The sequence below is a fragment of the Dromaius novaehollandiae genome, chromosome 2, assembly GCF_036370855.1.
Source record: "Dromaius novaehollandiae isolate bDroNov1 chromosome 2, bDroNov1.hap1, whole genome shotgun sequence".
NCBI lineage: Eukaryota > Metazoa > Chordata > Aves > Casuariiformes > Dromaiidae > Dromaius > Dromaius novaehollandiae.
This window is the reverse complement of record NC_088099.1, coordinates 21,804,677-21,818,446: the sequence shown is the minus strand read 5'-3', so window position 1 is coordinate 21,818,446 and position 13,770 is coordinate 21,804,677. Positions and strand designations below refer to the sequence as shown.

Here is a 13,770-nt window from a genome sequence, read left to right as displayed (position 1 = left end):
TATGCTAATAAGTATGCTCTTCTTGTAGCTTCCACAGATGATAGTGCCATCGAGAAGACAGGTGGAACACTTCATGCCGGCTTAATTGTTGGAATCCTAATACTGGTCCTCATTGTGGCTGCAGCCATCCTTGTGACTGTCTACATGTACCATCATCCAACATCAGCAGCTAGCCTCTTCTTTATAGAGGTAAGACAAAAGTAACGTGTTGTGCCACTAGTCCTGTCACTCAGCTAGTATCATTGAGGTCTCCAGATCAGGACTTTCTTAACTAAATCTAGAAAGTGTTCTTGGAATTATAATGTAGCGCTTAAAGAAATGTAGTTGCCTAACCTAGCAGGTGCCACCATTTTATATTAGCATGTTTGTCACTCTGCTTCTTCTTTAGTAGCTAAGAATTCAGCAAGTTATTTTTCTTGTTTTTATACAGGAAATACACAAAAGATATATCACAGGTACCACTCCACCTTTCTTTCCTATCCTCCCTTTTTCTTGCTTATCATAACATTTTTCCATTAGCTTTCATGTGCATTAGTATTTTATTTTGGGGGCTATATATTCTTCTCTTGTTTTCCTGTGTAAAAATAAAATAATGTTTGCATTCATTAATTCTCCAGAAGAGCTGACTTAAAGTAAGTTTGAAGCTGGAAGCTTCTGTTAGCTGTTTTATACGTTCATTTGTTGAAATCTTTTAACACATGGCCTCAGAGTGAAGGAAGGATTCTTCTCACCTAATTTTAACATCCACATGTAATATCATCTCACTTTGCTCTTCTTATTAGTGGTAGAGAGAAACACACTTTTAGCCCATGATTCATCTGACCTATTTGAGACATGTTCTTTGAGATTAGATAAATTGCCATTTTTCTCCCTCAACTGCAGATAACTAGCTTAGGTGCAGACATCTATAATATAAATGCTGACATTTATTTAGTTCAACACCACGGTATGAGAAAGGAAGATTTTCTGTAAGTGTTTGGTGCTACAAAATTTGCAAATATCTACACTCACCTGTGTTTTTTCAGCTCAGCAGCTCCTCCATCTTATGATAAATATAGACCAGCTAAACACTCTGATTGTCCATAACCCCCATATAGGGTACTCCTTTACTTTTAAGAATGTGGACACTGTCTAGCGGGTTGTAGTATAGATATAGAACCACTGGAAGAATCAGTAGGGCCGTAACTAGGGATTGCTTAGGTAAAAGTCTGGAACAGGAAAATAAATCACTGATAAAGACATTCATTCTTAGTGACAGCAGTGTGAATTGAAGTGAGGTATGAACATGAACAGAATTATTCATCTTTAAAATCATATTATATAAAATATACTGCTTATATGCATAATAATCTGATCACAGATCTGAGGCTTGAAGTCTCCCTCTCCCTTGTGATCTCTGTATATGCCATCCAATATGCACAACCACCTTGCTCAGATTTTCTCGCATACCCATCCCCAATCCCAGTCATGATACCTTTCATGTTTGCTATCTAGTCCCTTTTCTCAGTAAGCTTGTGAGATAAAGATAAATACATGCAAACTTTGACTGCACTGTTTAATTGTGTACTGACCAATGCAACCCATAGTGACACCTCTAAATTCCTAAGTGCACTACTTTGTCTAAATAAGCAATATGGAAAAGCCAGGAAAAATGCCACTTATTCAGAAAGTAACCATTGTCTTAGAAAAGAGGAACATAATTCTGTGATATTTTTTTCCCTCAAGTCTGAAGAAATTGTTTCATGTAGCAGTTTTGTTCCTAGTTGTTGAGGACAATGCATATGTGCAGCCCCACCTGGAACAGAAATAGCTATTTTGACCTAAGAGCTTGAAGTTTTGTGTGCCAGTGCTATTTAATTAGCCTATCACGGTGTATTGTTTGAAAAGAATGCCATCTAAATAGTTCAACACTTCTTCAAAAACAGTTCCCCTTTTTATTATTGTGTAGAAGATTCAAATTGGAATGTTTTGTTTTCCTGTTTTCTTCCACTCCCCAAACTATTGAACATGTGTTTCATTGTTTAAGTTGGGTTGTTCTTTCGTGACCTAAAGACAGAACTAATTATGAACTTTTAAGCAAGGGGGTTCCAATCAAAGTTCCAATGAGTGCAGACCCTTTCTGAAAACTAATTGTATATGTTGGGTAAAGATTAACTTGCAGTGTGATGGAAGAGATGTTGTATGCCTTGGTCTTCTTCCCCCCCCAGTTATTCCAGTGGCATTTTCTATCCTTCAGATAGTTTTTTTGTTTCCAGTAGTGTTGTCTCTTGAATCAAGTTACACACCTGCTCTTAAGGAATTCTGTCTCTTGAGAATGAGAAACAGAGCATCAAAGTACAATTTGTACTTCCTTGCACTGATTTTTGAGAAGTAGCATACATGTTAAAGAGTACCCTTCATGTCTTTTCCAACAAAGCTGGAGCTTATACTGAAAATCTTAAATGCAGCAAAATTAATGAACTATGGTAATAGCTAGCTCTAACACAATTAGAAAATAGTTAATTTATTCACTAAGCTATGTAGTGTTAAATATATTTGCATTCAGGCCTTGAGGTTTGTTGGGCAAGAAGCCAAGCCTGATGCCCCAACTGTAGGGGACTGCATGCCTGTGAATACAAGAGCACATAACAATTAGATTAAATAAAATAGTTTGCTGTTTAATGGTTAAATGTGAGCAAAAGTGATATATATGTCTGGACCTGAATATGGACTGGGATAAATTCATTCCCAACTGAGTCAGATGGATTTGCTCAAATTTAGTCTGAGTTGCAGGTCAAATAGCAACTTCAGTAGTATTTCAGCTTCTACTTCTTCCCTTCTTTTTCTTCGTCATCTTTTTTCTTTTTTTTTTTTAACCTTTATTGCTGTGCATTTGTGTGTGAGCTTTAGCAGTGATAGCAGTTAATGTACAAGGAATATTTGACAAAGTGCAAGGCATATGGCAGACTCTCTTTTGCCTGTTTACAGCCAGTTATCTGTGGACAAAAGGGTTTCATGTGACATTAGAAGTTTTCACATGCATGCTCTTAAATCATCCTCTTTTGTGTGCATTTGTCTTACCTTTTTTACTTATATTTTGGTCCAAGGTCCTTTTAATGTTTGAATCAGCTGCTTACCACAGCTGTCATCCCATTGCTCTGCCTTTGGGAAACCAAAGCAACATGATCTGGCCACATCTGAGAAGTCTGCAGAGGAAGACTTGGCCAGTGTGAAGGCAGGGAGTCAGCAATTGCAACATCTTTTCCTAGCTGGAGAAAGAGATATCATTGCCAAACATGCTTATATAAGGCCCAACAATAGCAGAATAAAATCCTTCTGTGACAGCTCTCCCATTGGTAGAGTATTTTAGGGACCCTAACCAAACATTGCAAGTGAAGACTGCCTTAACCTCAGGCAAAGAGCCAAACCAGCTTGACAAGCAGAGAAACTGGTATCCTTTCTCTTGTGTTCAACTTATAGTTACCAAAAAAAAATCTTTCCATGTTGTACATATAGCCTCTGAAGCTGTAGGGATAGGAGCAACTTCTGAAGCTGTGTATGTCTTAAGAGTGAGGATCACTGACAGAGAAGTATGGGTGTTTCTGCTCACCAGTAATCATTCTTTTGACTAAAGATTCCATCTTAAAGATTGCTGCCCTTACCTTCATTTCCCACCCTCCCCGGAGGTTCCCCAGATCTTTATTCGTTCTGATTCAGCTGCCTAGAAACATGGATGTACACTCAGACACACACACACATGCACATATGTATGTCTTTTTTAGTTGTTTGTTTTACTTCATTTTGGGTGTTTAGGTTGGATAATTTCACGGATCTGCTTTTGCAAATGGCCAGCCAGAGAGTTCAGCAGGTGCTATGGAGCATGGGGTGACCTCAGGGAGAGGAGAGGGAGGCAGGAAGGAGCAGCTGTAATCTTCAGCAAATAAAGTAATAGTGCATGATCAGAACCTGGGGGATGCACCTTGACTTTTCCTGAAATAGCTTGAACTATGTCTCTATTAGTAAATTAAATATCCCCAGGACTGTTCTTTAGCATAGAAAGCAACCAGCATGGAAGGGTCTACACATCATTTAACTCTGTCAGCCTCACAGTAAGGTGACTGCCTGCAGACTAACTATTGGTATGGACTGAGGACGGTTCCCAAATCCTGAGCCATACCTGGGGTTGTCTGAGAAAGCACTAGTCATTGAGTATTTTTCTAACAACTGCGTTGCACAGATGATTGTGTTGCATTGTCTGGAAACATTCACTATCACTGTTTAATTTCGCTCAGATATAGCATTAGCTGTTCCTCAGATTTTGACCTTCCGCTCCTCCATTGTGTCTGCTTGGAGGAAGGAAATAGAAGGAAAAAATAGTCAAAAAGATTGGAGATAGTTCTTGTGTTTCAGAGCTCAGGCAGGTAATGGGCATTTCTGCCTCACCATTGTGCATCTGTGTTCATAGCAGCGCTTTACAAATAAAAGCCGTCGTTTAACAGCCATCCATGCATTTCATACAGCATTTCCAGGTTTCTGCATTAATATCATAGATGCAGTGTATTTCTTCAAACAAATGCAAAGTAAAGAGGAGATAGAGTGAAAAAGAAAGAAGGAATTAAAAAAAAAATCAGATCCTCAGCTGGCTTAGACAGGTGATGAAGCCCACAGAGCTGTGCTGATTTCTTCTGGGGTACGGCCCATTCTTTTTATTATACAGATACATTTTAAAGGGGCTTATGCTTTTAGTTTGAAAATGGCTTGGCACAGTCACAAGTTTAATTTTGTCCATAAGTTAGGGCCAAATTACGTTCTGTGATGATGATGAGTAAAAAGAACAGAACAAGTACATTTTTCTCTTCTTTCAAAGTTCTGCAGTGTCCTGGCATTTTGGATATTGTCATTGATCTCATTGTCATTGCCTTGCACTGATAGTAAAGTTATTTTTTCCAAAGCTTATCCAGCTCAGCAGGAACAGCAGCTCAGCAAGGGAAACCTAAATCATCCACAGAGGAAAAGTCTTAAAATAAATAATTAACACTGACAGGAAAAGTCAAAGGTGGGGAGGAAGGAGGTGTTCTGTTTCTCATCTGTCAGCAGCCAGCTACTTGTATGATCCTTAGACCGCAGAAACATTGTTGTAATAAGAAGTGTTTTAAATCACAAAGAGATGCTTTGAACAAGCACTTCCCTCAAATTAAAGAGAAAAATAAATGAAGCTGGTAAATGACCCTATTGAATTTTACAGTCTGAGGCAATCTGTATTTCTGAAGAGTTTCTGCTAAATATCCAATTCTTGTGATGTCGGGCAAATGATATTTTCTTTTTCCTAGAAATATATATCAGAGGTACAGTCTCAGATATTTGAAGCCCTGTCCATTTCTGACTGGAACTTGCCAAATAAATTGGGTGTCTGTAGAAGAGATTAAGGACATGTACAAACTATAAGTGCCTAAATAGTATTTCAGGTAGATCTTAGCACATACACACATACTATGGGCAAGGTAGGTAGTAACAGGGAAAGCTTTCCTCGTCATGAGACAGTAGACGGCATGGCTACCCAGAAAGATGGCCTAGTGTAATCAGACTAGTGGATCTCGCTGGTATCACGTTAATATAAGTTCATTTAGCAAGAGGCCTTATGACAGTTTTCCACCCTTTTCTTAATTCATTTGTGTAAGTCTGTACAATTTGTCTGGGGCTCTGACACTTAACTCTGAGTTTGGAGGGCTATATATGTACGTATTTCTCATTATGAGAGTTAAGCATGAGTTGTTGACAAAGTGTGGTTAAAGAATGCAATTTTTAAATAGATTTAAATGTCTTTATATTCTTAAATTAGATAAAGAAGTGGACATATGAGTATGTCCAGTGAATATGCTAGTGTGTAAGACATAACCTTCAGTAGAAACACTGAAACAGTCCTTTGAAAAATTAAAAGAATTGAAACACAAGAAAATACTAAATAGAGAAGATGAAATCAAATTAGAACGTTCAGCCCAAAAGATACTGAATACCTTCAGCTTTCTTGCAGTTTAGTGGGAAATCAAGTTTGCTAGGGAGCTCTGGAGTCTTTTGAAGGATTTCGAACGATTGGGCTTCTCATCTAAAGCAAGTAACAATTTATGTAAACTAAGTCTAAAAGGAGAATATGCCTGTGTGTGTCTTGGTGAAATCTGCTGTTCAAATTTACAACTAAATGGGAATGAAGTGTTAAGCCATACACAAACACTTTGGGATTTGACAGTGGTTGAAATACATAGGAAAGAAAGTTTTGATAATTGGTTAAATCTTCAGTATAAGGAGAGGGGGAAGAGGAGAGAAGGGCAGAATTTTAATGGTGGTTTTCCTTCACTGCTCTTCTGACATTGCAGATCTGTAAAGAACTGTGCTCATCCAATTTTTCTTTACTGAATGATTTGTAGAGAATAGGATGCAAGAACATCAGAACATTAAATATATGTTACCAGGTTCCTCCTATCCATCACTGGTCTAAACTTGTTTTCATGCAGATGTAAGAACAGAAATGAAAAAAAAAAAAAAGCTTAGAATTACTGCAGCTAACAAAATAGAATTATTGCCATTGTCTTTAATGAATTACCACCTCAGGTGAAAAATGTTATTCAACAGACAGAGATTTTGAAGAGCTAGAGTATATCCTTATAATGTATTGCATCAGAATATCTCTCAGTTCCTTAGAAAGAGGCAGGGAATCAATCTTCAAATTCCAAAATTTCAATACTACTTTATATATGTGGTGTTTGTCAGTCTTCCCATAATTGATCTTCTGTGCTGCTTATCCCACACTTTATATTTTTCCGTGACATACACAACCTAGACTTCCTTTCTTGTTTAGGTGTACTCAGTTCATTTCATTCATTTCATGTAGTTTAAAAACCCATCTAAAAAATCTTGGATTAATTTTGTACCATTTTCTTTACTGGAAGTCTAAATTGATTATTTCCTTTGTTTTCAAGATGATATTGATTAGAAACATTGATTGCTTTCCAGTCTGTAAGTCAGTGTAGAAATATATATATTTTACTGAATTTTTCCTCTCTACTGAATTTCCTCTGTACTGATTTGCAGCTGACTGTTCAGTTCAAAACTGTGTGCCATGTTGTTTTAGAGTTATGTCATTGGTAATCTTGTGGCTAATAGTAGATGGGACCCTTGCTGACATTAGAAAATAAAAGAAAGGTTAGAAAATAAAAGAAAGGATGCATCACTTAACTTTGAAAGGTCCCTGGAAAGTGGATAGATACTCTTAACATCAAAACTATTGGCTCCTTTTCCTTTCCTTCCCCTGAAATATAGTCAGGTTTACTGGAAATTTCTTTGTAGAGTTCCACAAATATAGTTACGTGCATATAGAAGGCATTGACCTCACTGAGAATCTCCTGTATTCTTCTTAACTTGAGCCATGTTTGTTCTTTTGCTAAATAAAGTCACTGTTCAGCAAGAAATCAGAAAATTTAAAGCTAACTGACAAATGAGTTTAAAAAAATTCATAGACTGCAGCACTGGGAACCATCTTCAGATCAATACAATTTAGCTTTGCTTAGACAGCATTCAGTTAAGTGCAGCATTCAGTTAAGTTTTGAGGCCTTTTGTTTGGTCACCTCTTGATGAAATCATACCGTTTTGATAGATAAAAGAAGCCCTATAACACTCAAGATTCCTTCATATTAAAAGATGACAAAAGAAGAATCCAGTCAACTGCAAGGAAAGCTGGAAACAGTACGGTGCAGCAACTACCAGAAGATACTCCACTCTCTCTAGTGCTTGGAGGTGAAATCCTCCCTCTTTTGTTCTCAGAGTAAAACAAATAGTGTCCATTCTGTCCCTGCTCCAAGATTTGCATAAAATGCTTATTCCAGCCTCAGTATTGTTTTAGGAAGTCAAATATACTGTCTAGTCACCAAGAGTGGAGTAGACAGCACAATGTAAGAAACTTGAAAGGTTCTCAATTTCCATGGATTATCTGCCTCTACTAATTTCTTTCATTTTATCTTATTGATCTTCAACAGGAACTAACTTTTTTTAAATGTATATTGTAAGTAATTCTTCTGCATCCTGAAGTATACATTGGCTTGGTCATGTAAGGTTACAGGTGCTTTCCTCCAACTCATTTTCTTAGAATAATGAACCCATCGCAGCTTCAGTAATATGAGGAAAAGCCCACTCCGGCTTTTCTGCTTTGTAATACTCTGAAAGGAAGCAGGAGTTACAGCTTGCCACCCAAAGCTCAGAGGTTTCTAATTCCAGAGAAAGAAATATATCTTTTCCTGTTAGATTGAATGGCTAAACTAAGGGATTAGTTTAAATACCCAGCTGGCTTTCTCCTTGCTTTTTTTTTGGGGGGGAGGGGGGGATTGTTTGTATCCCCTTATTCCCCTGCTTCGTGGACAACAAAGGGGGAAGACTGCCTTAGGCTTTCCCTAAGCTGCTTCAGTAGCTCAAGGAACTTTGAACCTCCAAAAGCAATAAAGTTCGTTTTGGTTTTATCAATTAAAACTGTAATGTATCTACAGCTTTTTGGGTCAATAGCCAAGTCAATGAATTGATAGCTTCTCTGTGCTCTCTTTAAGACTGGCAACTTCTTACAATACCCATATACAAAAAGTTGAAAAGATAGTGTCATTAGGACTGGAAAATCTCACCTCAAGCATGAAGAGAAACCACAGAAAAGCTGCAATTCTAATATTTGGAGATGACCTTCAAGTCTGTTGGTTTATTTCTGGATCAACAGCTGATGCTTACGTTGCATCCCATTGTGTCAATAGAATTGGTATATATCTATTCCACATTTCATCAAAGACAATTAAAAAGAATAGCAAAAAATGATAGAATTGCTTTGGGACAGCAATGTAGCAAGGAAATAGAAACTAATCTTAGGTACATTTAAAAGGAAATTAGAGAGCATCTTAATAGATGAAAACTCAGCTAATCCTTACATGCTGCTATCTGAGACTGTTACTAATTATTTTTAGCTACTAGTTTTCCACTGTTTTTTCACCAGAGACCTCTCAAGTCAAATTCTTTTCTCATTTAAACTAGTGTAAATCTAGAATAACTCCTTTGCATTTAATTGAATTACTCTTGATTTACTTTAGCGAATCAGGGAACAGCATATGACCCTTTTTCATTTGCAATAACCAAACCATCCTTCTTACTTTTGAAACCACTCTGAATCAAGCTTAGGTAGAAAAAAGTCTCTAAAGTTGGAATAGAAGAAGTTTTCTTATTAGCAAAAGCACATCCATTAAAAAGAACAGTGCTCTGCCTTCCTACTTTGTAAGAAGACATTGCATTGAAAGGCCTTGGATTTTAAATTACCTGCCAAACAGAATTTAGGTCTGGATGCCTCAGAAGTAACCTGACCCTACAACAGGAGAAAAAGAAATAAGCTGCTTTTATATTGTGTCTTCCTAACAGTGATCACTTTGGAAGACTTTGTGTTGTGCCCCGAGACAGTCGTGTGGTTTGTTGGTAACAGGATTTAGACCCTCAAGTTTTCTTTAGTGGCTCCTGTCCAACAGCACAGTAAGTCCCAGTATAGTGTTGTAGCTGCAGGTGTTCTGTGGTCCCCAGCACCACTTCTCAGTAGCATGAGATATCCTAAGCAGTCAGAAGCCAATGAAAATGTGATACTTTGGTGCCAGCAAATTAAATACAACATTTATTTTCAGAAGCAAGATGATAAAGTAAAGTTGGTTTGGTCAGTGGGCAACTTTTCTCACTTTCAAATGTAAAGCAGAAAAAAGTCATTTGTGATCCAACCTTGAAGTTTTTCTGACTGTCAATGGAAATAGAAGCTATAGATGATCTTCATTGTTTCTCCTCTTATTTTTCTCCAGTGTTTCTGCATAGCTTGCTATATCTTATAGTTCTTACTCCAGGCAGACTGTAACTGTAGGTGGTAGAGAAAATGATATATGTCAACATGTTTAGCAGCCAAATTTTTAAATAGGGGATAAGCATTTTAGGAGAGCTGTTTTGCTAACTGACTTTAAGAAAGAGTTGAGTGCCTTGCTTTCCTGCAGTTTATTCCCTTTGACAGAATCTCAGCGTAATCACCAAATTCTGAGCCACCCCAGACGTTAGTTTGAAAAGATAGGATTTCTAAAACACTCTTCCTTCCCAGAGACATCGCAATCATGTAGGAATTGTTTTATCTGCCCTTGAAATGATTCATCTCTTTTCTCTGTTTCTTAGCTGCTTTTAAAGCAGTCACCAAGGATACCAATGAAAATCGGTTAGGACCTCTTATGGACCTTTATTCTGAAAGACCACGAGTATTTAAATGAAAAGGGTGCTTTCATTTGAATCATCAAAGTAAACAACTCAAATAGAATGATGTGACTTGAGATAGAAAATCCTTCTTTTGGCAATCCACAATAAGCATGCCGGAATTTAGCCCGAAATAATTAAAATTAGTCTAGTTTCAGTGTACTCTGATACACATTGTTGCATGGAGTAGAGTATGTTAGCAATTCCTGTGCAGAGCTAGTAAGGAAGAACTGTGGATAGATCATTTAGAGGATGGTGGGTCAGCAGGTCTTTACACAACAAAATTCACAGATACACTGGTCAACAGCTTTGGACAGGAGCTAGTTCATCCTATTTGTTTCGAGGAGTAGTGGTGATTATTTAAGCCTTTGAGAACAGCCAGCACTTACAAATTTAGAAAGGAGGATTAATTGCTCTAGTTCTTGTTGCTGAACCATGCTTCTCCATTCCTTTAACAACTATATGGAGTGGGTTTTAGCATGTGCGAAACTGAAATTACAGGGCATTGCTAAGGATTTTTATTATTTTTTTATTGTTGCACCTTTCATATTCTGAAAGTTTATTTTCTTGCTCTTGCTGTTGTAGCGACGTCCAAGCAGATGGCCAGCAATGAAATTCAGAAGAGGATCTGGTCATCCTGCATATGCTGAAGTGGAACCAGTTGGAGAAAAAGAAGGCTTCATTGTATCAGAGCAGTGCTAAAATTTCTAGGACAGAACACCAGTACTGGCCTACAGGTGTAAGACATTTACTTTGCCTCTCTTTAAAGAAAAGGAGCCCTAAGCTGCTGTAGCTTGAGAGAAAGAAGATTTTGGATAAGCTTTGTCCAAGAAGAAAAACTATCTAAGATACCAGATTACCACTGCACAGTAGTTTTTGTTATCAGACTGAGATACAATGGTTCATGCAGAACACTTGTCAGTGGATACCTGCAGTATCAGAACTATGGCACAAGTGCCATGTTATTGGCTTTAGGTATGGGGATGCATAGTAATCAAAATATAATAAAGCTTTGGTGCACAGGGGTGTTACCCTTTGGTTCAAGTGTTCTTCTCTGGTATCTCAAAGACTGAGTGACAAATCTGTAACCCTTTCAGTGCAAAGAGCACTGGTCAGTGTTCACAGGTGATTGAGAAAAGTATCTCAATGCAGGTAAAGAAAAAAAAGGAATTTTCTAATAATTCTACAAGTGAATGTGGAAAAACACTCACTTTTCAATTCTAAATTAGCCTACCCACATAAGTGAGTGAGTCACAATATATATACTTTCCAGGAATAGTGCAATGTTTCTTGTACGTTGCTGATTAATATCCTTCTAAACAACTCATGATAAGTCAACACAAGCTGGTAGGAAATGAAAGTAACAGAATTTTCACGATAGTGAAATTGTGTTGTTGAAGGGAGTTCACAATGAAATTGTGCTGATTCTCAGTTTCAACGGTCACTAAAAATTAATTATCAGGTTTGTTTTAAGCGATATCTTCCATTTCTGAGCAGTAGAACAGGCTGAAATGAAGGCAACAGATGCTTTTAGCTGGCAGAGATCTTATGAATGATTTACCAGGCAATGTGATAAGAAAAATATTAAGATTTTAAACAAATGGGTTTCTATCCCTTGCCATTTCATCATGAGTCCTTCCAGAGAAGTGCTGCAGACTTCAGTGCACCCCTCCCAAAGATCCAGATACAAGTGTTATTGAACCCTGCTGATTCATACAGTGGTTTTGTTTAATGCACATAGTAGTTGCATAAATATATATATAAATATATTTTTTTTTATAGCTAACACAAGGCAGGCTCTTGTGACTGTTAAGACTGCATTTTTGTCATCCAGACAAAGGAAATGGATTGCATTACTGCATATTTCCACTGAGTTGTAAAATAATCCTTAATATTAGAATATTTTTATGTTGTTTAGGGAAAGTGGTTCATGTAGTTGCAGTGCCATAACTTTTCTGCCTATTGGAACCACACTTTCTTTAATATTGACCTTTTCCCTCCCTGGCTAGGGAAAGATAAGACTATAAATTCACAACATCAAAAAAAGTTGTTCCTTCAGTGGAAGGGGTTATAAACACTGAGACCCAGATCTTCCATGAGGAGTGGGAACCTAAATACTTTGATGATCTGGGCCTGAGCTATTAAAATATTAAATTCAGGTATTGTATGTACATTTCATTGCAGTCATTGACTATCAAATTTTTTACATATGATACAAACAGAGGCACTTGAATCATTTTAAAGTAAAGTATTCAACATTTGCAGTTTCAGGTCTCAAGCAGTTAAAACAAGTTGTAGATACCACGTTAATAATACATTTATTTACATTTCTTGTCAATGCTTGTATGGTCTAAATTTGGTTACATATTCTGTTTAAATTCTTAATTCTGCTTAAAAATAACATGATTTTTACTTGTTATTTTGTTCAGTAAATAATACAATACTGTATTTTCTGAATTCTTTTATTTTGTGTAACACACTCTCTTTTTTCATCTGTTTTAAATCATCTAGTGTGAGATTTAAATTGTTCAAACCTAACTGGTATTAATTTGAAGGTACTAACAATCATATTGTCTTGAAGCCTAGTGAAAATCCTGCAGCAAGCATTCTTTTCAATCCATGTGGTTCTGCTGAGTCCTATTTCTAGAAGGCTGGGATTAAATCGCAGGCTGTTAATTCCAATAGCAATAACCAAATGTATGCACATATATATCTGGTGACGCTCATTTTTATTAAATAAAAAGATAACAGTGCACATCCTTTAGATACATATTTGGTGTCCAATACTTATCATTAGTTTTCTAAGGATATTGGAAGTCATCAGCTAGGGTTGATTGGCCAAATAAAGCAATTGTAGAGCTTCCATTTGAAGCATGCTGGTATCCTCTTTGAAATAATTGTTATTTCAGAGCACATCATGGCAAATTTTACCAAAAAAATATTCTGAAATCTACACAATACTGCAATAAGTTTAAGGGATATTTCATATGAGTAAAGAATATTTATATTATTGTGGGTTTACAGGTCTGAACTTTGTCTGATTCACTCATGTTTTTCACATGGTTTTACCCGTGTATGTAATACATGTCATGCAATGAAGCTGACTGAATATTTGTAACACTGTTTGACAAATACGGTGACAATTTTCAAATTCACATTTTATTACATTTTGTTCTAAGGCTGTCTTGCACAGCTGAAGGATGATTATTAGTATTTGCAGACTAACTTAAATTTCATAACCCTTAAAATAACAGGAATTATTTTTTCACTTTGTCCACCTCACTCAGTTTGGTGGCAGATTTCACTGATCTATGGGGAGCATCTTAGTAAACTTCTTTTGATTTCTGCCATGGTGTTATATGCTATGGATTATAACATGACAAGTTGCTGGGTTTATTTAATGAGACTGATAGACATGTGCTTATGTCTGAAAAGAACTGATACCTGAAGAGGAAAATTCCTGCGTACTAGTAGAATGTATAGTGTCTCATTGGTGTCTGC

At 36.8% G+C, this 13,770-nt stretch overlaps 1 protein-coding gene across 1 annotated transcript in view; it reads left to right on the top strand.

The window, feature by feature from the left end:
• The window catches only part of PLXDC2 (plexin domain containing 2), a 273,041-nt gene extending 260,013 nt beyond the window's left edge, over positions 1–13,028 (top strand). The window contains exons 13-14 of the mRNA XM_064505957.1: positions 29–189; positions 10,855–13,028. Coding sequence (XP_064362027.1) covers positions 29–189; positions 10,855–10,971 — 278 coding nt within the window. The 3' untranslated portion in view covers positions 10,972–13,028. The remainder of the gene's footprint in view (positions 1–28; positions 190–10,854) is intronic.
• The last annotated feature ends 742 nt before the right edge of the window (positions 13,029–13,770 follow it).